Genomic DNA, 27,238 nt, shown 5'->3' with positions numbered 1-27,238 from the left:
TCAAAGGCTGTGACTTTTATCCAAAGATCAAGACAAAAATTATTTCATTACCTTACAAAAATTATATAATTACCTTACAAATTCTTCTCTAAGACATAGTTATTTCCTAGCTACTCTCTGACTTCACTTTGAAGAACAGAATTATTCAAGTCTGACTCCATGGAAAAGCACAGAAATAAGTTTGTACAGGTGATACAGCATGTAACGAATCATATGGGATGCGTCAGCTTGGATGAGCTGACAGGGTGTATGAGAGGTATTGGTGCACACTGTAAGCAAAGGAGAATGCCGTGATCCAGACATCCCTTTGGGAATAAAGAAGGCAAGGCTGAATCCCTCCATTCTGGCCAATTCTTTATTTCTTTATCCCTTCTCTGGTCCGTCTTCCGCTAACATACCCAGAGCTTCTTTCTTGATAATTTATGCACTGCAACTTCTTTCAATTTCAAATCACACCTTCATCCTTGCCCAAAATAATCTTCTAAGATCTTGCTTACAAGAGCATTTTTCATGAAGTACGTTCACTTTTAAAACACTCTTTCTATGAACTCTCCATCGTCTTCCACTGAAAACACTCTGCAAAAGAAAACTGTGGTACCGAGCCAAGTGGACATCATGTCCCAAAACACAAAATAACAACCTTGTGTTTAGGAACTTAATTTTCAACTGACTAGCTATCAAGCTCGCGGATATTAAATGATTTGTGTACTTGCAGAAGTACAACAGGGGCTCTTAAAGAATTTATGTGTTTTGCAAAATTTTATCAAAGGAGTTTAGTAAGTAAAAAAAAAAAAAAATAAAAAAAAAATTAATAGTTTCTGTTAAAGGGAAAGGAAAACACAGGAGCTAACATTATGTGTGTTGCACCATTCACCTAAATTCACAAGACATTTTTTTTCTGTCACTCATCTCATTTATTCTCCTTCAAGGTGTAATCCCCCTTAGTGTCTTGTCTCATCTCCTGACAGGCTGCGAGTGTTTCAGAGCAGGCACAATTGTCTTACTTGCTATATAAATCAAGTTACATGCTAACGTTAAATTGTAATGTTTTGACAAGATTTTTAGGTTGAACCTGATTATATGAAACAATAGAGCTCTCCAATTTAATCCTGAAATTGTCTTTTTTAAAAAAAAAAGAAAAGAAAAAAGAACCAGGAAAGGACAAGCAGCATTTTATCTCCTGTTATTTTTTTCTTAATTTACTTTACTTGTTGTTTTCCTCCTGCCTTACTTTCAGGGACAGAAAGTGAAAGAAGTCAGAGGTCATAAAAGAAGGAGAACAAAAATAAAAGCAGGGTAAAGAACCTAACAAGTAAGAAGCAAAAGCAAATCTTTATATTCCAAAACCAGAACGCTCATCTAAATTCTATCCAATATATCTGAATAAACATTTCCTTATAGTACTTTCTATTGAATAAAAAAGAACCTACATTATCTTCTCCCTGTTTTTTATAAGCTGCACAAAAAGCCACAATAATTTTACACTCAATTTATTACTTAAATATATTTATAATGAACAATCACAGCTGATGGGTAACTGACAGGTAAGCTGGTGCATCTTTTCTCACCACTCTTTTACTCTCATCCTCAGACTATTTTCCTCTTGTTTTTTTTTGTTTTGTTTTGTTTTGTTTTTTGGGTGTTTTTTTTTTTTTTGGTGCAGTGGTGAACACGTAGTAAGAGTAACACTGGCAGTGTTCCCCAGCTTCTGGCTCTAAGCATTAGGGATTTAGACAGACAATAAAGTGTACGTAGAAGATACCACTAGTGCCTTCCAAAATGAAATCTAAACCAGTTTCCTGGCTTTCACTGAGGATAGTTCTGACAGCACTGATCAACAGCTAACTACAGGAGTTCGGCTTCTTTCACGTTTTAGAGAATCTATTTGGCCCGCAGAAGAGGTAGCTTTGGAAGGATCTGAAAAGTAGCCTTCTAGTTCCTTTGAGTACGTCAAGAAGACAGAGCCAGGCTCCTCATGGCAGAGTTTAGTTGGAGGACAAAAGCCAATGGACAGAAACTAAATCAAGAGAAATTCAGGTTTGCCCCACAGGGGAAGTCTGACATTGAAACAAGCAGTTATAGTAGGTTGTTGTAGGAGGTTGAACTACAGACGTCCTGAGATCCCTTCCAACCAGAATAACCCTGTGATCTCATGATTTCCAAGGTTCCCAAATATCTGTTTTAAACCTGCTGAATAAACAACACCTATTCAAAAGGTCTGAGTAATAAGGAAAACCAATATATTTCCAGCAAGATTTGTACATGCCCATAAATTTAAAAATCAGGACTTTTATTTGGTTGCCTAACTATGGATAATAGTGCTAAAGCATCAGGCTATCAGTTATGGCCTAGAAACTAAGCTGAAACTATCAGCCTGTTTTCTCAGGACCACTATTTTGCCTGTCCTTTTTGTTTTTATTAGCATTAGTGTGAGAAGTCACACATAGGTTTAGGGGTTATGGGATGCTTACAGTTAGAAATAGTCTTCATCTGTGTTATTTTTTGCAGTTTTGATACTTTCTGTTGCATTTGCAGCATTACAAAAGTGACACATTTTCATGTATGTTAAAAGGCAAAGTTGTTACCAAAAATTCCTCGTTCTCGCTGTTTCTATCCACAATGCTATTATTCTTTTCTTATCCTGGGGGGAAGATGAGGGTTTAGTCATATGTTCAGTCTTTTCTAAGGCATAAACAGTAGCCCTGAAAGATGACTAGCATCTTTATAAAGAAGCTACAGTATGTGGTCTTCACAACACATGGTTCCTATTTTTGTCGTTCTGATAAAAGCATAGCAATGTCAATATTTTTTCCTGTGATTTGGTGATTGTCAGTGACCTGTATGTCAGCTGATACAGCTGACACAGTTAAACCAGAAATTAGCACTCAGCCTCTTCAGAAGCCAGACACATGGACACCGAGTACATAAAAAATTATAAGACAGTCCACATGATAGTCCATTTAACAATAAAACATGTGACTAACTAAAAAACAGAGATACATCAGCAAATTTCCCTGAGGAAGTTTATGGTATTTAACTCCTAAACATTAATTTTATTGTACTGTATGAGGAACCAATTAACTGAGAGTTTCACTTTTATCAGACAAGGAAATACTGCTCAGAATATAGATGAACAGTAAATTCAGCATATTTTAATTGTATTAGTCTTGGCTCGTTCATCTCACACATTTTTGCCAATTTAAAAGGTAATTAGATATTTCATCAATAACTTTGTATGCTTTATTTTACTTAGAGCACCTCCAGCAGCAATAAGCTGATATGTAAGAAACATACAATGCATCTATTGTATATTCACATTTCCCCCCCCCTAATTGGATATGGTTGAAATAGTGATTAAAGTGTTTTCAGAAAGCCCCTTGTTGATGACATCTGACCGGGAACACAATATGATTTGTTACAACAAATTATGCACTGGGGAGAGGAGAAATGGGCAAGTAAAAACAGTTCTTGTTTCTTAAACCTGGCATATGTCCATAAAAATAACTTAGGTATCAGCAAACAAAGGACTACCTAGAAGTTTTCAGGAGAATTTGTGAATAACTTGGAAATTACATTTGATCTAAATACCACTCTAAGAACCTTCTGAAACATGGTATTACTAACTATTGTTTCTTAAGAAAAGAGAACAAATCCTAAAATCCTCATTTAATTCAATTTCTTACACCTCTTTGTAGAAAACCAACAGCGATGTTTTTTATCCTCCAAAGAAACTATCTGCCATTCTACAGCTGAAATCATACTGAAAAAACCCAAGGACAATACATTCTGCCTACTATGCTAAGTAGCAAGTCAACATTTCACATACTTTTAAAGGCTTCATCAAATACTTCAAGAAGCAATGGAGCACACTTTCCAAAATAAATGTTACTTAACACCATCTACTTGGGGAAACCCATCTTTATAAAGTTTGGAGCATTCAGTGTCTTTTAGTGGAAAACTAGTAGTAAACACTGCGGCAACTGCACAGTCGCAGAAGAGACATGGGGAAGCATTCAGCCTCCATGCATTCTGCTGCTGACATTGGGTGAAGAATAACAAATTTACTGCTGTTCCCAACTTCTGCCTTTCCTTTAAATCGTTCTCCAGAAGAAGCCTCTTCATTTTCACAAGTTTTTATTTCCTTCCCTTTATAATCACTTATACAGGAGATGATGTCACTTTAATGTTCCACATACAAACCTACACATGGGCATTTGTAAAAGGATCACACTAAGCTACGACTGTGGAGCAGCCCCCTGTGAGGTGGAACTATGCTTTCTTTCGAGGGCACAATACAAAACTTATCTTCTGTCACTTAACACTGTTTTAATGCTTTCGAAGCTCTTCGCAAATATTAATTAGCTCTAAATAAATTTTAATTATTTCTAAGAGTGGCCCTAGAAGATCTGTATCATCTGGTGTGAAATCTGACTTTGGTGAAGTCAACAGCAACAGCTCCTCAGACCGCAGTCGAACTGACATTTCAGTCAGCATTGTGAAAATGCTGGGAGTCGTGTATTATCTAGTAAGTATCACAAGTGAAGTTAACTAGCAACAGCAGCAGTTACAAACAATAGGGTTAAGCACTGCTTACTGAGATTAAATGAGAAGGGTCACACAACCTGAGCGGCGTGCATAGCTTAAATGTGGGAGAAGCTTCACAGCAGTTTGGGAGATGCAGTATCCTGGCTGTTTGGTTTCAGCATCGGCTGAAATGGAAGGAGCTCACTGCCGGTAAAGCCCAACCTATTAACATACGTAGGATACTGGGGTTAACTCTTAACGACTGCACATGGTCACTTTGTTAATACTTCACTTTGAAGCATATACTCTTTACTGAGTGATTTCTATCTGACATATATGATTATATATAATATAAATATTAATTAAATCTAAAATATATAAAAATATTACACATTGTGCATGTAATAATATATGAAGAGGTTTGCATAAAAGCTAAAATTTTTGAATACCAAATAGCACAGTTAATAGGCACATAGCAAATAGGTAGGTAATTGGTGTTTTTCTTATTGATAATGGACAACATAGCCATATTGCATACTTCCAACACTTTTTTTTTCACAAGAAAAAATGCTGTAGTTGTAAATAATAGATTTTGGCATTTTATAATATTATTTAATATTTTACGTGCAATTCTGTCTAGGTGTGGAGATTAAGAATTAACTGGAACCATACATCATACATATTTTTCTCAAATATAAATGTAATCCTAATAGAAGTTCCTCCCTTTTTCTGTGCCAACTTTACCACTACACAATATGCCATAGAGAAAAAAGGGTAAGTGTCAACTTGTGTAAATTGTCTCTTATGTAATGCAAACCATCTGTTTAAAAAACAAAACAAAATGAAAAACCAAACCACTCCCAAGCATGATCTGCTATGGCTAAAAAGAAAGAAGAGAAAATTTACTACACTGAATTGGAAGCTGAAAATCATGACCTGCCTTGTAGCCATGGAAAAAATATTTACCCATCTCCTCCCTATATTTATCCAATTTTGAAAATATTTTGAGAAGTGACTAATTTACTGAGTACGTATTAGAGATTGATACTGTTGTATTCTCTTTAGAATTTCAGCCTTATAAAATATTTCCAGTCAGATAGGAGCCTAAGAGGATAAGCTGCTTCATCAGAAGATCCCTGAGTGCCAAACAACTGGAATCTGGCAAAGTACATAGGTACAAAGTATTGGTACAATCGTGCCTGTTCTTCTGTTCTTCTTTGGGTATTAGTCATGACATAAATTTAAATGGACCCATTATGACCTGCTAGGACTATTTTTGTCTTATCTGCAGTCCAACCTTCATAAAAGAAAGCATGCATGGCGAAAACAGTACTCTCACTGTTCCAATGAGTTCTCTCCCTCATTAAGCCATTACTTAATTGGGAAACCAGGTGTGAGGAATCCTACCACACACACTCTTTGAAAGGAGTGGGAGACATACATCTCACCCTCTGTTGCTCTAAGATGGACAGGTAAATCAAAAGGCACCGAATAAATGAATTTGGCTTCACTACCTAAGCTGAATGAGACAAAAACAATGAATACCTAGTTATACCACTACTTTTCCTCTTTCACTAACCTCAAGGCTTGATCACACCTTCCCTTCCAGCTGCAGCTGTGCTGGCTGAAGAGGCCACCATCTCCACTCACAGCCCTCTGCCAAAGGTTACCATTGTGACCATTGCTTGTTTAATTGCTTCCCAACATGTTTCCATTAAATCTAGCCAGCTTAGTTTAAGCAATTTTAACAGAATTTCAACTGCTATCCCAGTTTGGACAGAAGCAGGTTACTGAGTGCTTAAGCTAGGCCAGGCTGCCAGAAGTCAAAGGCACAGAGATGAGCAACACAAGGCAGTTATCTCTCCAGTCACTTGGCCTGCAGGCAGAAAGAGGCAAGTAACCCATGAGGTGTGAAACAGCTCAACTGACTAGAGGTCTGAGTGCCTCAGATGACCTGCTGCTTAATTTGAAGCACAATTTTGGAGAAGTTATTTTTCAAAGGGGCAGGATACATAATAGTATAAACGCCTTGTCCCTTTGAAGGTGTTCTCAGCCTAGGGGACTCCTTAGTTATCCATAACCAAGGTAATGAACATCAATAATTATTTATGAAAATACAGGTTATTTGTCATGGCAATTTCCCCGTCTTTCTCCTTCAGTCTTTCAAATCTCTTTTACTGAGAAACTCCATCTGAATTTCTCTAAGAACTGATTTTCACAGGTCTTAGTTATTTGTGACTAGAAATGAATTGTCCCATGGAGATTTTTGTTGTCCCTGTGTGCAAGTTGTTAACAGCTGCAGTCAGATAAAGATGCAGGTAATGGGATCCTCAGAAGTTCACAGGAATGTTTTTCTTGCAAAAGTGAATTTTGTGAAAGTTAGGTATTCAACGTGCTGAAAAGTTGAGCAAATTGATCTCCTCCAAGTTCTCTGATGAACTGCTACACTGGTACCAACTTTAGTTCATTTCAAGCTATCATAGGTAACTGTATTTAAGTTCAGAGTATAAACAGTACAAGCATTTGCTAAATATCCTTGAGACTTAGATCCCAGTGTCTTTTCAAATGGAGATTTAGTCTTCAAAATCACTCAGGTGCTTTAGAAAAAGCTATCCAAACCTCTTTGTTTTTCAGTCTCCCACATCTTTGCCAAGAGTCCTGATAAACAGAAGGGCAAGCAGAGAAGTGGGAGAAATATGTTTTAATGGCTTGTCAAAAACATTACTTGATGTGAACATGTTATAGTTTTAAGGCACTTCCTTTTTCTTCCTTGCTACAAGCTTTCTAGGTGCAGCTAAATTGGTATATGGTTTTGTTTACACTACACTGTGAGTGAAAAGAAAAATCCTTTGGACTACTTATCACTTTTCCTCAGATTCTCAGTTAAATTCAGTCAAACATGCCAGGGAATCACCAAACACAGAGCTGCCTTTTTCCACTGGCTTCTGCTCAGTCCTAGACCTTGGCATGCTGTTAATTCCAAGCCTTACTGCCAAGAGCAGCAACCACTTTGCTCTTTTTTGTTTTTCATTTTCAAGGTTACACAAATACGTGATGTCATATGTACTTCATGGATGTGAGGTACTATATGACAGCCTTACAGTTAATGCACATGCAGTAAAAAGAAGGAAGAAACCAACCTCAACTCTTTCCATCCAAATCAGACTTCTTTAACATGGAAGTGACTTAGTCTGCCAGCTATATCTAACAGGATGCTTTCTTGACCATTTCCAGGCCTACAGTTATGGTAGCATCATATTCAGTGCGGCTTTCAGTTAAGCGTTCTGTAATGTGAATCACTGCTTCTCCCATTTGAGAAAGAATGAGTGTGAAATCACTGGAAGAACTGAATGAGTCTATGTTTTGGCACTGCAGCTGCTGAGGGACATGAAGTGTTTTGAACAGCAATTTTCAGTAGTGGTCCTAGTCTGTAAAACATTAGGAAAAGGCAGTTGTGGCCAAAGCAACTCAACTTTCTCACTTAAGTACAATATCTATAATGTTACGGGAACTGAAAGAAATCTAAAATCATTGGCTAGGCCAGTTAAATAAAGGAATCTTTTTAAGTACTAATTTTATGAAACTGCTGCAATGGCAATTGCTGAGTTTCTCAAAACAACTGATGAATTTGTGGGCTGGTGAATGATACAGATGACACGGATATAATAAAGCTAAGCACACATAACAGAGGCAGAAAATGGTAGAGCAAGCAAGTCCCAGATAACTGGGTAGGAAACTGGAGTCAGAAGAGTTATACAAGCACAAATCAAGAAAACATGACTGAAATTCAGGCTATAGCTAAGTCTATTCATGGAAATGGAGATCCTCAGTTAATCTTTAACTTGCATTTGTTGCCATCTTACTGACAGGAACATGAGATTCTATGGAAAGCTTAAAGAAAATTGAAGTATATATATATATCTGCAGAGTGTAGAGAACAATACAAGTCTTTCAAAGATTAAAAAAAAAAGTAGATGCTATATTTTTTTCTGTTAGTCTCCCATAAATATAGTTTGTGCTAGTCCATCAAACTGAAAGGCATATGCTATCTTTGATCTCTGTGCAGAACCCCTGTTGAGATTAATGTGCATTCTGTGTGAAGAAAGAGACTAGAATAGGCCCTCAGTTCACAAATAGTAAGCAGGCTGCTTCAGGAAAAAACATATTTTCTTACAACAGCGTTGAAATTTATCAGGAACTTTCAAATAGCTTCCCTTCAGATCTATGTATGTGTGTGTGGTCATGAGCATTCACTTTTCAGAAAGATCTGTCAGAAAGAAGGTGCACAAATCTACTCCTCCTGTGAAATGTTTTGCTGTTACGCTGAAACATATTTCATCTCTGACAGCCTTTTCTCATTCAACACAGGCTACTTCTGCAATTTAAACTCATCTGTGCAAGTTGTTGGTTTTCTCCATCAGATCAGAGCCTTGTACAGACTTGCATGAAATTGTACCTTGTACCCACTTCCAGCTAAAAAAGTCTACAGGACTTACTGCATCCCGCTTTGTAGCTGAAACCAGGAGGAAGAAGGAATCCTTGCTGAGCAGCTGCTGCTAGGGTTCGTTGGTCTGGAGGGAATACAGGAATCATTAATGGAGGCAGCTGACCCTGGACCTGCTGAACAGGAGAGGGAAAATCAAACGTGGAATTTTTTCAGGGGGAAAATATCTGCTTATGTGCTTTCGCTCACTTCTCTTCTGAGAGGTCAGATTTGGATACGCTCCTCCATAATGGGGTGTTCCAATGCATCGACTATTCAACCTCATCTTAATTATCAAAGCACTTAATATGAATCACATCATTCCAAAACAAATCAAAAGATTCCACTGATGCATACCTGCATCCCAATTAATTACTGCCCCCACACTCCACAATACCTCCATCCTCTTTAACTGCAAGGCGGCCTTTTATTCTTTTTTTATTGTATTGTGTAACAATGTCTTTGTCTCATATAGCAGTTTTTGTCTTGACTGAGCCCAAATGCAAACATCCAAGCACACAGAAGAGTGTGTGAAAAACTAATGTACAGCACTGTCTTTACTTTTTTTTTTCTGCCCATATACGTGCACTTACAGGTATGTGTGAAAAGATAAAATCTCAGATGGCAAGAAAAAAAGTGGAGACTTTATTCACAAACACAACACAGTTATGTCTAAAGTGTTAGCTGTTCAACTTTGCACAGCAACTGTACACAACCATGTAAGCCAGGAAATGGAAAATATTATGTTGTAAGTGGATACTGCAGGGGACTTAAGACATGCAAAAATTAGTCATCAAAACTGGAAGTATGCCACAGCACGGCACCTAATATTATTGCTTTTACCAAATTTTGCAGGGGTTTTAACTAGCAGAACTGGACATCGTCTTTGTATTTCACACAGATGAGAAACACAAGGGCTGCTAGATTAAACTCTTAAATGGCTGGTTTTCATTTCTTTTTAAAAACACCATGCTGACAAATACAACTTTTCTGGAGATTGGTCAGCAGAGAATTACTCATTTTTAAAAGAGATCATCTTAGATTTGCAGTGGTGCTGTGAAGCTGAGACACTGGAGGTACAGATCCATTTATCAAAGACTAAAGTGCAGTTTGCGGTTTGTTGCCTTAACAAACAAAATCAGGGTGTTGATTGACAAGTAGTTTTAGCCAGAGGCAGGTATTACTCCATTATTGTTTGCATAGCAGAACTGGCTCCTTGGCTGCCACAGTTCAGAGTATGGCATCTTAACTTAATTTCAGTTTAATCTAATCTCTTGAAGATCTAGGAGATGTCTCACATCAGCCAATACTGCCACAAAGTGGAAAAGCGTAAGAAATTTGGGATAGTAACCTCTTAATTTATTGCAGGACCTGTCAACATCTATGTGTGTGCTGCCTGCATCCCTATAGTCTGAAGCAATTTGCAAGGGTGGATTTCAAGAGCACTGTTGATGGATGTATTTGCAGTGAGAGATAAAGATTGGGACCAAAGCTACAGTAGATGCAGCTCCTCTCATTGAACTCAATCCATTTTTTGTTTCTTCCATGCTCTTCTTTTTATTCTCATCCTGTTGACTAGAAGGCATATGCACTTCAGCAGTATTGCAGAAGATAAAAAACATACAAAATATGATTTCTTCTCTCTAAACACTGTTACCCTGGAACTAACTGTTCAATGTCTTCTTTTTCTTCCTTTTTTTTTTTTTTTCCTTTTTGGGTTTTTTTTTTTTTTTTTTTTTTAAAGATGAAGACAAAGTAACTGTATTCATTTAGAACAAAAATGAACAGCCGTGTGGAATTTTTGCATAGTACTCTTCTTCGGCAAAAAGCCACAGAACTTTTTTTTTAAATGGTTTCCAAGGATGAAAGTGACTTTGCCAAGCAAAGAAGCTTCAAAACAGGACTCAAAAACACTAATAGAAAGACAGATGGTTCTACTAAGAGCTTTGCTGCCAAAAAAAATGTTAAAAAAAGTGAAAAAAAAATGAAATGATGTTATTGAAGCTGACTGCAAAGTTCTCTGATGACTGCAAATACTCTTGTCCCACTGCAAGTGTTAACTCTGCCTCCAGGGCTAATATAACTAAAGCACCACACACACACAAATTGTCATTGCCAAGCCCACAATGTAGCACAAGTCTGCACTTGATTCCAAGTGACTGCCAAACACACGAGCAAAACACCACACTGAAAAATTCCCATTTAGGAAAACATTTACCAGAAAAAAAAATAAAAATGCCCTTTCTTCTTAAATCTGACTGTTGCACTTTCGTTTTTTTCAAATCACTGCTCCCCTTTCTCTCTCCACGGAGCCTTCAGACCCACTAATTTCAATAACACAACCCCAGTTTTGTAGAGGAGGGTAAGAACTATAGAGTGATGAGGATGGTTTGCATGGATACAGAAATAACGCAGTCAAAACAATATGATTTTCATTCCAGGATGGAATGTATGTAGCACCACTGAAACAGCTACACTTCATTTTCTCCCAAATACAAATAAGCGCAATTATTATTTTATTTTAATCCAATTACCTGACACAATGCAATACAAATTACTCCTCGTTTTTACGGCTTATTTAACTACCACACTTTAACTTTTGGTATGTTTATTATTATTACCTAGAATTGCTAGGATACAGCTGTTTCAAGTGGCACTTTTATGTAAAAGGTATTTTCCTTTTGATTCTTTTATTTTTAGCTATTACCATGTCAGTTAACATCTTTCAGAAATTATCTGGATTGGTTTGTTGGTTTTTGGTTTTTGCTACATAGTTCACATACTTGCCAAAGTTTTCTTAATAGTGACTTCTTCATTTTTAATTTCAATGTAATAGACTACAAATTAGAGCTACTTTAGGTCTCTTTGGTTTGTTTGTTCTGCTAATGGACATGTATATGTAGACAGAATGCATCTTTAGCAATCTAAAAATGCACAGAGTTGTCAAGACTCCCCACCTGCAAGTCTCTCTGCATGATTATCTACCTTGAGTTGTAATTTCCTGAAGGTGAAGATTCTAATTTTAATCCTCACAATAGATTCAATAGATTTAATGAGCTACAATCTCACCTCATAACTTCTTACCTACTTTATTATGTTAAACTGGATAATACAGATACAATCTTCCCGGGGGCTGTTTTTTCACTACACATATTATTGTCATGATGTCAACTGATCACACAGAGCCCTGCTCTTACTTTCAATTTGAATGTCAACACCACATATCAGATTAACCAGAAGTACTCTTGTACTGCACGTCACACTGTAGAGGCATGTTATGCAAAGAAAAGGAATCTGACATATACAAAATAACTAAGAACTAAGCAGAATGTTGTCAGAGCTGTGGCACCGTACACAATCAGTTCACTGCTCAAGGAATTTGTACTTCCATTCACGTATCTCTCACAAATAATTTGGGGCAAGGAGGAAGCCCATGCTACAAGAAAGGAAGTAAACCCATACCATTTGATATTTAGCTTTTGAGAAATTCTTCCCTTAAGGAAGAGGATAAACAGGAGTCCAAACAGGCCAAGAAAACAAAGCTTCTCTTACTCCCAAGGAGTACATTCCATCATCTGCTGTAATGGCAAAGTATTTTAGGAGTAGATGAAACTGCAACTATGTTTTATCTGGAGTCCAAACCAAAATCAGGGACTCTTCATATTTGTCACTAAAATGACACAAAGGAGAGTAGGCCCAAAAAACTTCGCAACGAAAATTAGTGTGAGAAGGTGACATAGCACTGATGTACTGTGCAAGTGGGAAACTGAGGCACCCAGAGCTGCCTGTAGAGATTTTCAGTTTGGGGAGGTGCCTCTCCGAGTCTCTCCTTGTTTCTGCATCCTTGAAAATCTGACATTAAATAACTTATCAAAAGTAATTTCCTGTTAAACTTGGAACGGAATCAAGATGGGAAAGCGTAGGCCAGCATCTTCACAGATCTGTACGATTCCTTTGTAACCTGACCATAACAAATGCAGTCACACAAAGAAGTACATTCAGTGTAGCTAAGGCAGGATTCCCAACATTCCTAGATTCACTGTAAGTGTAACTAACAATTCCGCTTAAATTGTGGTCTCCTACCTGCTCTTAGGAACCTACTGTGGTTACCACAGCTACCTAAGGGCTAAAATTTTAACAGTTACCCCTACTGCTTGCTACTAGCTCCTGCGTGACTTAAGTAAATCGAGACCGCAAACAATTGACAACTGCATTTTTATTCCATTTTCTGTAAAATGGCACTATATAAATAGCTACAAATACAAAAATAATAAGTTAAGGAAACATGCAGGTTGCAAAGGTAAGCATTCAAAGCTTATGAAATCTCAGAATCAGGATAACACATATAACCTTATTTTGGCCCTTGATGCCCATGCATTTTGACGCAGTCTCACATGATTCTTGCTCAATCCAGCAGACTCATAATATTTCTCAAGTAATACAAACCCATACTTTCAACAAGCACAAGCCCTGAGCATAGCTGCTATTATATTTAATTATTTTATTCATATACACCTATACCAGTTCCATTTCTGCTGTTGCTCATTAAATGTTTATTAGCATAAACTTTCATGTTAGTTTTCCTCTCTCCAAAGTAAGTATTTCATTACATTTCCTGGCATCCATGTATAACACTTCACACTGAGGGGTGAATGCTGATCTTCCACCCACCTCTAGTACTTCAGAAGTAGTTCTATCAATTTCAGTGAGATTGGTGACGAAGGAACAAATTACTCAGCGTGAAATAAGATGGCAGCAAAAAGCAACACTCCCTTCACTGCAAACTGACAAAACTCCGAGCAGTTCTTTACCTTTGAGCTGTTTAAAGGATGCCCTTCGGGAGCTGTATGAGCATCTTTACTGAAATGATCTCCTACATGGCTTCTCAAGTAGAAGTGTGGCTAATTTTTATTTTCCACGCAGTTAATGTCAACTGCTCAAAGAAGTTCAAGTTTTACATTCCCAGAACCGTGGATGTGCTTGAATGATTCTTTTAACTTCCAACTCTTGTATGAGTAGCTTCTTGCCCACGACTTGTTTAGAAGTACCTCTTCTGCTGTGTATATAAGAATGTAATGTACTTCTGCCGTGCAACGACATAAATACGTCCTTCAAAAATGACACATTCAATTGCATCAGTCCCCCTTCCTCCAGAATCACTTGGCTCCTGGTGGTGCACACTCTGCTGAGGGACTGGATTCCTCAATTAGCACATGTGTTGGCCATTTCTTTCTCTCTCTCCCACCCCTCCCCTCCCCACATCTATCTTAAGGGAAGTAAAAATATATGTCCTCATATAACTACAATCTGCTATTTTCCCTTGCAGTGACGTTTAAAATAAGAAAAGAAAATGTTGTTCGCATTCTCTATATCAGTTCCCTAAATTGACACTAGTGTGTCCTAAAGTTACACAGCAAGGAGACCTGCCGAGCCAGGTAATACAGGGATCACCATCCCAGTGAGTTTGAGGTGGCTTTTATGGGGTGCTTGGAAGCTGCTTAAGAAACAGTAAACAGAAAATGCATGCCAAGGAAAAGAGACACAGAGGAGACAGACAGCACACTTGTCCTACCCCCTGCTCTGAAGACCAAATGCTTTGCCTTCACTGCTGAGCTCACTGCACTGCCAGACATAGTGGTAGAGCAGTCCTGACACAGGATTTTTTGAATCATGTTTCTTCTTGATTTCTACCTGAGAATTTTTCTGCAGTGGATGATATCAGCCCTATATATTACTGTTCTCTTCACTGTGCAAGAGGCTCACACAATTAATAGCAGTACATATCAAAATTCATCCTGCCTGAACACAGCAGCGAACTCTACAGTAGTAACTCACTGCTTATAGTTGTGTATTAACACTGGTACCTATCACAGAAAAGGACGCCCTCATATCAACAATCTTTTAAGAATAATAAAAAAAAGGTTATTTAGGCAGAGAAAAAACAACAACAAAAACAAAAATGTATTCCTTTAACTCCATTAGCGTAGGAAAGCTTTATTTGGAATTATAGTCTAGAAAAACTTACTTATTAGCTTGCTGTAATACAAAGAAAATCCCTAACAAGTTAATAGTTAGTATGAATGCACCTTGGCTTGCAGAAAACACCAGGAACAAACTTTGAGGAAAACTCAGCTGCAGCGCAGAGAACTGCATAAACATTTTTTCATATTACATAGCAAGGCTTTTCCAGGCAAGCTTTCTGATTCTGCTCAGTCTTGCAACAGAATCCGGGTGTCACTACCAGCAACTATCTCAAATTTATCTCATCATAAAGTCTTTTAGTATTACCAAACTGAACACATGCTTAGCCTTTTAAACTGAAGTGCAGAGAAGCGCCTCAAACTGCCAAATAATACAGACGGTAGCTGTTTTCATGTCAATAATGTGCTTCTGAAGGCTTCCCTGCTCCACCACATACTAAAGAACAAAATGCACTGGTGAGAGACAAACACCTCCAGCAGAACTTGGAAGGATGTGAGTCAAAAGGACCTTTTGCATTAGGGAACATCTCCTGGATACTTCTAAGGGGGGGAAAAACGCATCATTATTTATTCATTTGTGTAACTAAAATAACTTTGTAACCCTTCCTTTATATTTGATTTATTACAGAAAAAGAACACATAGGTGGGGAAAGCAGTAACACCAGTTTTGCCCATTGAGGATGATGTACAATGAGGAGTATTCTGGCTTATGCCACTTAGCATGGAAGTTATTCACACAGCAATTCTGCCATAAAGGCATTTGCAGTAACAGCCCAACTGAAAAAGGAAGAAGCTGTCTGAAAGAAAAAGAACACAAACAGAAACTCCAGGTTTTTGTTTTGTTTTAAAACAGGTGTCTAAGAGTTCATGCAAGAATGGCTGCTGCAGACTCAGCAACAATCCATTAGTTGGGGTCCTACAACAGAAACAGAGCTTTAAGGGGAAGCCACTGTAATTCAAGGGGCAACTACATTGGAAGTCTGAAGACCACTCTCAAAAGAACCCTTTCTAATCAAAGTCAGTTGCAGCTCAGGAGCAAAACTCAAAATAATTTACTCTTTCTTTTGTTTGATCATTTATTCATTTATTTATTTGGTAGACAGAAAAGATCCACTGTTAGGTTGATTGAGCCATATGTTCAATGATGAGACTAAAGTCAGCAGAGGACAGAAAACTGGCTTTTGAGGTAGGCTGACCGCTATCTGGGCCAGACTAATATATTTCACCTTAATTAAAGTTCACACAAATGCTATATTTCTTATGCCACAGCCCATAAGCACCTAGTCATCTTGTGTAGTACCTTTCCTAGATAAGCAAGGACTACAGCAGAAGCTGCCACCAACCTGTGACTGTCACAACTAATGATTTACATGACATATTGCACTCAGCGTATTTGTTGGCTAATAGCAACTTGCTCCCAAATGTCACTGCTATGTACCAAGAGTTATCTGCAAAGTCACACCCTTCAAACTGAAAAGCCTATGAACTTACATTAATTACTGATGCCGCCTCACAGCATATGATGGAGCATACCGTTCCCAGATGCTTGTTTAATGCTTTTCCCAATGAGCTCAGGACCAGAGCTGATTGCCGTAGCATTAAGCTACTCAGTGAAACATTTGTCAGTGAAAGGAAAACAGGTGTGAGATTTCCTGATGTGTTTTAAAAGACAGCATGTAGGATAATTTCTTGAGCTGCACATGTGGGCTGGTTTTTACAGTTAGCTGATTTGTTATATATTAGCGTATTATTCAAATTATAAAGAACTCTTTTTTTCTTTTTTTTTTTTTTTCTTTTTCATATGCAATAAAGAATCAGAGATGAAAATAAGTCAGCTTCCCTTACCATTTTTTCACATCAGCATTCCAGAAGTTACCTGTATATATTTTCCTCCCGATTTTCCACATTCTGTTTAAAGAGACTAGAGTGGCTGTGTTTTCTAAGTTTCTGCTAACCCATCTCCTTCTCTCTCTCCTCCCAAAATTACTTTGGTATATCCAATGCTCGCGCTTTACCAGATAAAAATTCTTTCTGCAACATTATCAAAGATTGCCATCAAAAGAACTCTGGAAGAAAGGTCCAATATTAACTACAGCTGCAGAGGAAGAGGGAGTAGCAAATAGGACAGTTTGTGTCAGCTCTGTGTTACGTAGGAGCTCTTTCTTTTTTCAGGCTGTTGGAAATGGAGTGACAAGTATGACAGCAAGAAGAAATGTGCAGAATCTGGAGGATTTTTCTGGTAAGAACAGAATTTTTTTCAATGTATACATGGTTACTTTGAAAATCTTAACGTTATTAACCAATTCATACGCTATGAGAAAGAAAGGGAAGCAAAGCACAGCACTAGTGTGTGGGAAGTAGGAATGGGGCAGGAAAGGAATAAGAATTACCCATAACTGCCTTTTTAATAACTTCTGTGAATGCTGTAAGTTGATGGATTTGGACACAGAAATAAATTGTTGTATTACACCTCATGATGGGCAGCAAGCCTTCTTCCCCTTTGACAGATAAATCCTGCTAGCAAGGAGGAATGCCCCACCCTGCTCTTAGTGCTTTCGAGGTGCCTTTGGACTTATTCTGACACCAGAGGTACTGCTGTGAATTTTTTCATGCAGAGGATGCCAACATGACCAACTTCCCTGTATTCTCACAGAACATTTGGCTATAAAGCTGCCCAAGGCAGTTTCTAGGTTAGGAAAGAAAAAATTATTCTATTAGTAGTAGTTCCTGCCCTTAGGCTGAAGAAATGCAGCTGTTGGGGTGTGAGCCTACTCACTGCAGTGGGCCACTTCACTGACTATGTGTTGGTTCTTGCAGAATCAGAAGCAAAATTATATATTGCTGAATTTAAAGATTTTATTAGTGTCTTTTCCCCAGAAGATGAAGAAATGGATGGCAAGAGCAAGGCTGATGCCACTGTACAGGACTAAATGGTATTTTTTCTCATATGAAGTTATTCAGATGCATCTTTACACTCTTTCCTTTACCTGTTGTTGATTTTTCTATATCTGCATATTAAAACCCAAGTAAAAATCATTTTGATGCATAACTTGCAGTACTATTTATTAATCTCTGAAACAGAACATATCTAATACAAAAACCACTGGATTTAAAGTGGTGTACAGATGAAGGCAAGTGCCATGACCTCATTTTTGACACAATGGTAAAATCCGAATTCACTAACAGATCACTATCTAAGGGCTAAACCACTTAATATTGATGTGCCTTCATTAAGAATCTCATTATTTTGTTAATGACCCAAGCCACTCCTGCAAAAAAGCTGTGAATCAAAAAGTAGTAATCATCTCATGGTTTGAACACTGCTTAATGGAATGATGGACTATAAGGCGTGAGAGGATAAAACAAGAAGTTGGTGGGTGTGCTGTGGTACTTCCCTGGAATGGAGAAGACTTAAAAGGCCAGCCCACCTCTCACCCTGGTCTTCCTTCATCTTTACCGTGACAAACAGCAAGCAATAGCTTTCCACAGCTTTCCTCTCTCCCTCTAGGGATGCTTCCCCCGTAATGCTCTTGCACCACAGAATTGACACTATACGACCTTCTATTTCGGCTCTTTCATTTCCACTTATTATAAGCCGTGATATATTTCTTGTAATTATTCTACATATAATTACAGTGAAATCAAATAATACAGAACAGTTCAACTTTTATAATTCTGAGCACAGAAATCTTGCTTACTCAACTTATCTGGCTCAGAAGACAAGGAGATAACAATAACTCTGCCTTCTAACAGCTATTTCTTTGATTGTGGGGTTTCTGTGTCAGTTTCCTTAGTGTGATTTAAGGTAACATTTCTATACAGAGAGGAAGAGGTACTCTTTCAAACAAAACTGTAAGGTTTGATATTTTTCACTCAGTACCTCTTTGACAACCAGTCATTAATTAAAGCATACATAAGTTTAATGTGTAGGTAGTGGGCAAGAAATGGGTTATTTAATATCATGTAGTGGGCAGCAATTCAAATAACCATTCAGTTGCTGAATAGTGAAATGGTACAAATAAACACAATAAACACAAAAGTCTTATCAAAGTCACTTACTTAAAGTCATGCTATGTAGAGAGAAAATGTGCATATAAAGTACTCAGAAAGTATTTTCCACATGTTAAGTCTGTACACACTTGGTTTCATTAAATTGAAAGATTGAGGGACACAGTGAATAAAACAGTATACAATCTAATGTACAATCTAGTATTATAGAAGGAAAGAAATATTCCTCATGGCCTGATCAGTGTAGTCTTTGGCAGAAACAGGTCTGCTGAGAAAATCTTAAACTTAAATCCAATGATTAAACCCTTTCAATGTGTCCTCTTTTTTCCACTTTTTTTTTTTTTTTTTTTTTTTTTTTTTTTATTACTAAATCAGATACATGTTTCAATGTATGGCTGGTCTCCAGTGACATCAGCTTCAGAGAACTAGTTGCTACAACAACTCAATGTATTTCTTTCCTAAAGAGGATATTTTACTATCATTATTATTTTCTATTCCATTTTACTACTTTCTATATGATCATAAGAACTCCTGTGCTTAAATAAGATGGACAAATGGCCAAGAAAACTAATAGCAAATGTTAGTAGAAATCTCTGTGGAAAATACATTTCTAGTGCTGGATAGCTGCTAATCATTGCCCAGGGAAATACATACACAGTCACTCTTTCTTTAACATCCCAGTGCTTCCCTTTTTCCTCATTACCAAAACGTTTTTCGGAAGTTTTATATGAGAGCATTCCTCAGTAAATACGGTCTCTCATCTTGGGCCTACAGTTTTGGGGCAAGAGTGTAATTTCAAGTACAATTAACTGCAGATACGGTGATAAGAGTATAGATATGCGACCATCTCATTTCTGCGCACAGCCAGGTAGTCAGCTATCCAAATCCTACAGCTTGTTACTACACTAAATCACAGGTACAAAAGCTGTGATTGACTGCTTTTATGCCCTTTCTTTCTTTCTTTCTTTCTTTCTTTCTTTCTTTCTTTCTTTCTTTCTTTCTTTCTTTCTTTCTTTCTTTCTTTCTTTCTTTCTTTTTCAGCTGTCTCTTTCAGTTCCTCTTTACCTTCCTCCTCCACCTTTAATATTAGAAGTATGAGGAAAAAAACAACATGAGGCAAAAAAGAAAAGATTAGGTGTACATGTTTCTTTGGCATTTCTAGATAAGGACTGTGCAGTGGAGAAGAAAATGGTCTACCCCACAAGAGCACCTATCATCATAAATCAATTTTTAATTTTACTGGTAGATTATAGCAATCAGATAAACACTTGCTGCCTGCCTTCCTTGAAGGTTGCTTTTTGAACTGGTTTGGCCCAAGATTTACTTAGGTGTGGGAGTCCAACCTACCTCGCAGCTCCCAGACAATGTCTGACTGGTATGTAGCGGGGAAGAACATAACAGCATTCACAGAGCCAAATACACGCAGAATATATGAAGTGCGGGATCTCACAAAAGGGGACAAGTACAATGTAATGAAAATAAATAATCTTTGTGCATTTTCTTCCTAGTCTGAAGTAGTTCATGAATGCACAATCATTTTTTTCTGGCCTGCATACATACCATACTGCTAGTTCAATTTTCAAGCCACTGTAGGTATTACAGGACAATTTACATGTAATTTTTTTTTTTTTTTTTTTTTTTTTTTTGAGCCTGTGGTTTTGGTAAGTCTTCCAAACCTAATGACTGTTCTTTTGGCCAGCAACATAAATGCTGTAATCACACAATTATTGTGCTGGGAACAGTTTAATTCAGCATTTTGTTCTCAACCACAGAACAATTACTCAACAATTTTGGTTAACCATACTAGCTCACTGCCTGGAGAGGAAGCATAATATTCACAACATCTATTGTCTTACATAAAGGCAGTTAGTAGATTCATATCTATTACAACTTTCCAGCATCACGGCTCTTTGAGATTCTTCCACATACTCACAGCTAATGAAAATAAATTACTAGCGGCACAATTTATTAGCTTATTCATCTCTATCTGTTGTATGCTTTTAATTGTGCATTTGCATACCAAAGAGAAAGGTAGAATTACTGTGTCTGGGAAAGAGCGATGTAACTGAGTACTGTAAAAAGCTTCAAAAATACTACAGTGATGTTACCCATCTTTAAGCATAAATCATGGTCATTCTGAATTTTACTTCTATCCACTTCGGCTTAGCAATAAGAGCAATTCAATCAATTGATTTATTCTTAATATTGTCTATTCTGAAGCACTATTGGCTTTAAATTATTCCTGAGTTCCCTTCAAGCACAATTCAAGAACAAGAACAAAGTTTTAGTCCAGAACACAGTTTCTAGGGCTGGACATCTGGTGCAACTGGAAATCACAGGCTTTCTGCTTAGGTTCACTGATGCAGACTGGCAGTATTATTTCATAAGTAGTTTGGGACAGGCACAGCTTCAAGAGAACTGTGGAACCTGGTGAGCCCCATGGCTCGGATCACATCACTGGGAGCACTTGATGCCACATAACTGAGTTGAATGGCAGGAAAAGCCTCTGAATTGTCTTTACTTGCTCACAGACGTGGCTAAGATATCAAGATTTATTGGAAACTCCCACTATTTTTGTCAGATAAACAGTTGTGTAAATATTTACTATGAGTGGGCATTTTAAAAATATATATAAAAAAATCAGGCGCTAATACTTGATATGTTTGGATTGGGAGACCTGACTTGCAATAAAGAAGATGAAAATTCTGATCCTTCAGTAAGAACAGATTTAAGTTAGTTAACTGTCTTCTTCCTTATATATTTTCATTTCCAAATTTCAGTTCTGGAAGCATTTTACCTAGGAAAATAAAATACATTTTAATAATGTCTCTTCCATTTTTGTTTGTGTTTCCTCTTGCCAGTCACAGGGAATATTTTCACTCAGAGCTGTGAATCTGAAAAGTACAACCCTGGCAATGCTGCTGAACAAGTAAAATTAAACTAATTAAACAAAGCTGACTCAATAAACTTAATTTGATACAAGGAGCAATGAAGGAGGAAACCAGCAGTAAACAAGATGAAAACATGAAGTTGTGGGTTTTTTGGCTGTTGCTGGCTTTTTGGTGTTATTTGTTTGTTGTTTGTTTTGTAATGCCTTTAGCTTTTAAGTGGTATTCCTCTCAGAAATGGGACTTTCTGATAAGAATTATTCTCTCAAGGGCAAAAGTTGACCTGTAGAAGTTCTTTACTGTGACAGTGGTGAGGTGCTGGAACAGGCTGCCCAGAGAGGTTATGGATGCCCCATCTGGTGTTCAAGGCCAGGTTGGATGGTAGTATTAAATGTGAAGGTTAGAGGCCCTGCATGTGGCAGTGAGGTTGGGGCTTGATGATCCTTGAGGTCCCTTCCAACCTGGGCCATTCTATGATTCTACGATGAAAGTTTGTGTTGAAGTCAATACAAATCTGATTCCAATAGTATATTGCTGAAATAACTTCAAAAAGATAACATTAATTATTATTTTTTTAAAAAAAGCACACAATCAGGGATCTATGGAGGAGAATACGGGCAAGGACTACCTTGCTGCACGTTAGAAAGGGAATGCTGCAGTTAAGATGCTGAGTGTGCTTCAGGCACAGACAAACCAGTCTGGTGGATGAGCCCTTCAGGCGGTGCTGACATTGCTCTGTCTTGGTTCTGTACTAGGATGGGTCTCATGCAGGCACTAAGAGTCTAGGTGTTCAGGCTGGAGAAGTTTCAGGGCAGGTGCAGATGCTAACTACAGGAAACTTTCTAACCAAACCATCAGGTGCTGTGAAAGTTTAACTGCCCCCAAAGTTTCAGACCATCTATTTGAACAAAGACTCCTCTAAGGTCTCTCTGAATAGTGGCTGGATGAGATGTGTATATGAACTCAGAAAGCTCTTGCATCCCTCAGTTTAGATATTCCCACAGGCTAAGTCTCCTGTTATCAGAAAGCAAATCCTCCTTTTTGGTCTGGCCTGATAAGTCAGCCAGATAAGAACTCTACAGAGAATGGCTTTAGCAAACAACAATGCAAGTGCATTGGCACTCCTAGTAGCACTCACAGTATTCTCTGCAAGGAAGTAAAAAGTCAGCAGTGCTATACCAACACATTACTTGTGTATGTGCAGGGACATCATTAATGAAAAGCAGCTGCATTCCTGCAACCAAATAGTTTTGAATAAAACTATCATGGAGCTCCTTGGCACCTAAAGGAATGATTTAGGATGTGAACTGCTGGCTTACTGAGTGGCCTTGAAACCTGCTATGTTTACATGATCATATTAGTAACACTTCAATATCCAGTTAGTAATGAGTAATTACAAATAGTCTAACATAGTACAGCAAATGAAAGTCTTTGGGTATGATACCTTTCCCTAAAAAGAATAGGACTATTTTAGCAATTTGAAATGAAAATATTTTGCCAGTGAATTTCTTCATTAAAATGTGATCCATCCTGAACACATCAGGTCCCTTTAAGACTAAAAGTCAGAGCTGTGTGCTCTGAGCCCTTTCATCAAAATGACTCATTCATTCATGGGAAGCGTGGATTGTATGGCTGGCTTATGGTAGCACTCTAAATTAGTACTCACACAATGGAGAGCTTATACAATTGCAGTAGTCCATATCCAGTAAAACTGCCTTAGAGCCCTGAATAATGGGCCTTGCTAAGTCCCTAAGAGTTCTGTAAGACCCTCTAAACAGCTGCACACAGCACATGACCTGTGCCATCTTTACAATGCTTGCTAACCATGAAAGGAAGCTTAGGAACTATTTCCTCTGCACCCTCACCATTGGACAGCATCAATCCCTTTGCTTTTTAAAGAACAAGGGGATTTCCCCCCCCTTCTTTCTTTCTCTCTCTTTTTTTCTCTTTTTTCTTTCCAGTCAGCTCTCTGCTGATCATCCCTCCCATTTTAGCCTCTGCCCCGGAATGCTCTGGACAATAGTACTGATTCCATCTGTGCTCTCCATTAAAACCCTGGTAATCCTCCCTGGAACAGCTGGACGTTCTGACTCGGTGCACGGCCACTTCTGGAGCCATTGGCTGCCCTTACTTGCAGGCTGGGTGTCTGTAAGGTCTCTGCCTGCAGATCCCTCGGGGCTGCAAGGCAGCATCCCAACATATCAAATCTAAGAGCGCGCTGATCGAGACCCAGACTCAGACTATAACTGTGCTGAGTCATGCTGGTGCCAAGCAGCACTCCAAAGGTATTTTTTAGACAAATACAGTATTAATGGCAAGATTCAAACTCCCACCGTGTCACTCAGTAATCATGAAGAAACATCTTCAGTTAATCAGATGGTTTACTTTAATGCTGGATGCCTACAGTTTGCTCAGAAGCCTGCCTGAAGAACTGCTCCAGTTTGGCACTCTCCTGGAATGGGATATATTGCAGAGAATGATCTGACAGCACCTGTCACAGTTTGAAATGACAGAGTGCAAGATAGGGCCAACAGAGCACACCCACAGATTGATCTGGTTGCGTACTTTGCTTTTTCCAGGCACTTAACTTTCCTCAGTCAACCACTGGAATGAATCTCCTTTACATCCCACTTCAGACCAGAAACACAGAAGAAAAGAAAAATTAAGTCTTACAAGAAGTCTATGTGGATATTCTAACTAAAGCCAACAGCAAGTCCTGTGGATCTAAGGGCACCTAATCACAAAATGAGTGTCTGTTTGTCTGTATAAATGCACACATTATCTGCACCCATGCAGAACTATAAGCATACATTCCTGTGGTAGATGTGAGTGCACACATCTCACACAGCACACAAGCAAGCGAGGGAAGCTATCTATACATCTCATTTCTGGTATTTATTTTAAAATGTAAATGTGTATGTGCACGTGTACTGATATTTACACATATATATATACACACAGTACCCACGAAACATATGCCCCACACCCAGGAGTCCACACACATATGCAAGCATATAGGCAGGCACCACACAAGAGATGGTGATACTCAAGGGAAAATTAATATAGAATGTAAACAGTATTTATCACCACCTCTGATAGCTTCACTTGCACTGTACACTCTCTCCTGCCTGACCAGGGACAGAACTCTACAACCCCAATCCCTGAGAAACACGTTTTCACTGCAGACAGACATGTGCCTTTTCCCCCTCAGCTTTCCTGCATTACTGAGATGCAGTAACCACACTCAGTCCTAGGACAGAGGGAATTCTGAGGATCTGTATTTTGTAATCCATGAAGGACAACCTGATTTCCTTTTTTCTTTTTTTTTAAAGGAAAGGATTCGCAGTTTCCTGATGTGACCCACAACACCTGCGTGGAGCTGTGAAGCTACTCAAGACTCCACTCATAACCTTATTTAGAGAAACGCTATCTCAGGTGTGTTTTGTAGCTTTACATGAAGCTACAAGACATGAAGCACATTTATAGGGAGAGGAACTCAAAAATACATACCAACATTTCTTCTAAAATGCTCCAAAACATTCTCAAACTGCTGTGTTGTTTTTAGATGTTTTGCTGGTTTTTTTTTCTAACACACAACTTTCATGCAATATTTTACAATATATGGGAGTGTAAATCTTTTAGCGCTATCAGCTGAGAATAATGTAAACACACAGGTGGCAGGTAGCATTCCTCTCCTAAACATATTATTTAATAAGCCCTCCCTACTGTATCAGCCTGATGCTTACTCCTCTCTCACAAACATGGATGAGAACACAGACAAGCTGTCCTCAGTTCAGACCAACTTTTCTGCTGCAAACCCAAGAATTCAAATCATGTGATTCAAAGCACAGATAAATGCCTACATTAGACAATTTCTTACTGGTTCCCTCATCTCACAAGAGGTCATTTATCCTCCTAAGTCTTCCCAGGAGGTCAGCTGCCAGAGAGCATGTTTCCAGCTGAATTACAGCTTGGGCCAAGATCTTTTTCTGATATGAGACTTAGAAATAGGTGCTAATCATCCTTTGGAAGTACTTTCAGGGCTCCTTTATGCCACATTGCTGTGTCCTAGAAACTTCAAATGAGGTTTATCTGGAAGATCTTGGCAAGATCTACCACAAGGAAAGGCATGTTTGGAAAGCTACTCTCAGGTGCATTAAGAACATCAGAATAGTTCGTCAGGCTCCAGAAAATTTCAAAGAGTGCCAAATATCTGAAGAGGAACTAAGTTGTTATTAAAAAAAAAAAAAAAAGTGTTTTCTCATAATTTTCTTTGAGCCAAAGAGGAATGCTTGGCTTTCTCCTGTCATCGTTCACCAGGTTTGAAGTACCATCCTGGAAAACTGACTTGAAGATCAATCTGTCAGCACAGGCTGCCCAAGTTTACTTTCACAGTGTTCTTAAAACTAGTGTTACCAGCAACTGCCCTGTAATGTTACAAAAGCTTCCCAATACAGGTTGTGCAGCCCTGTCTCACTTTGGTTCCTAGCATAAAATATGAATATTTTGTTGCTGATACAAATCTCTACAATTGATTCAGACCCAGCTTTTACATTCTACTTTTCACACACCAGGTGAAAGGTTACTCCCATATAAGCTTTACCACAGGTGGAAGTTTGAGTTCAAACTTTCTCTAAAAATGATGATTGATTCTTTCCTTTCTATGAGTTCTGTGATAGATACAGCACCCCATACTCTTGGTTTAAGTGAGCTGGAACGTCACCTGATAGCACACCAGTCAACTGTTGTAGAGTTAGATAGATGGTTGGCCTTGATGATCTTAAAGGTCTTTTTCAACCTAAATGACTCTATGATTCTATGATCTTCATGGGTCAAAGCTGAGAATCAGCTTTTAAAACTCATCTGTAATTTCTTTCCAATTGAAGCCCATCTCTGACCCAGTGTGAACTTCTGCTAGATTTACTCTTGCATAAGGTTTCCTTTATACAAAACAGTCACTGACAGCATGAACAGTGTGCCAGGAGTAGAGTTTGAAGTCCTTGCTATCTCACCTCCTGTGTACCATTTGTCTTCATGGCTCTGAGTTGGTTTGGGACAGGTTAAATACCCCCCATCCCAAGTTCTGCCCTTTCTATAAAATAGACTAGACATTACAATATAATGACAGTTTTTATTTATTTATTTATTTATTAAGAAATAAGCTTAAGCTTAAGGTGTCCATAACAATCAGTTATTATGGATTAACAAAGTTTGTCCTTAAGAATTGTATTCCAATCATTGCCATTGCTGGAACTGTACTGAGGCAGAACTGCAGTAACACAGAAGGGAATAAAACCTAATGCTCTAAGGCTGCAAAAATAACACACAGGATGTTGTGGCAATAAATATTTTTA

At 38.1% G+C, this 27,238-nt stretch overlaps 1 protein-coding gene across 14 annotated transcripts in view; it reads right to left on the bottom strand.

Annotated features, from left to right (window-relative positions):
• The window catches only part of SOX5 (SRY-box transcription factor 5), a 628,709-nt gene that overhangs the window by 90,287 nt on the left and 511,184 nt on the right, over positions 1 to 27,238 (bottom strand). For 10 of the 14 annotated variants that reach the window (XM_015868603.2, XM_015868595.2, XM_015868586.2 and 7 more), the window contains one exon: positions 9,021 to 9,144. In XM_015868603.2, the coding sequence (XP_015724089.1) occupies positions 9,021 to 9,144 (124 nt within the window). The remainder of the gene's footprint in view (positions 1 to 9,020; positions 9,145 to 27,238) is intronic. The other 4 variants (XM_015868560.2, XM_015868627.2, XM_015868577.2 and 1 more) reach the window with 1 other exon arrangement.

The sequence above is a fragment of the Coturnix japonica genome, chromosome 1 (genome assembly GCF_001577835.2).
Source record: "Coturnix japonica isolate 7356 chromosome 1, Coturnix japonica 2.1, whole genome shotgun sequence".
NCBI classification, from domain to species: domain Eukaryota; kingdom Metazoa; phylum Chordata; class Aves; order Galliformes; family Phasianidae; genus Coturnix; species Coturnix japonica.
The sequence above is the reverse complement of the archived record's forward strand: the minus strand, read 5'-3'. Positions and strand labels throughout refer to the sequence as shown.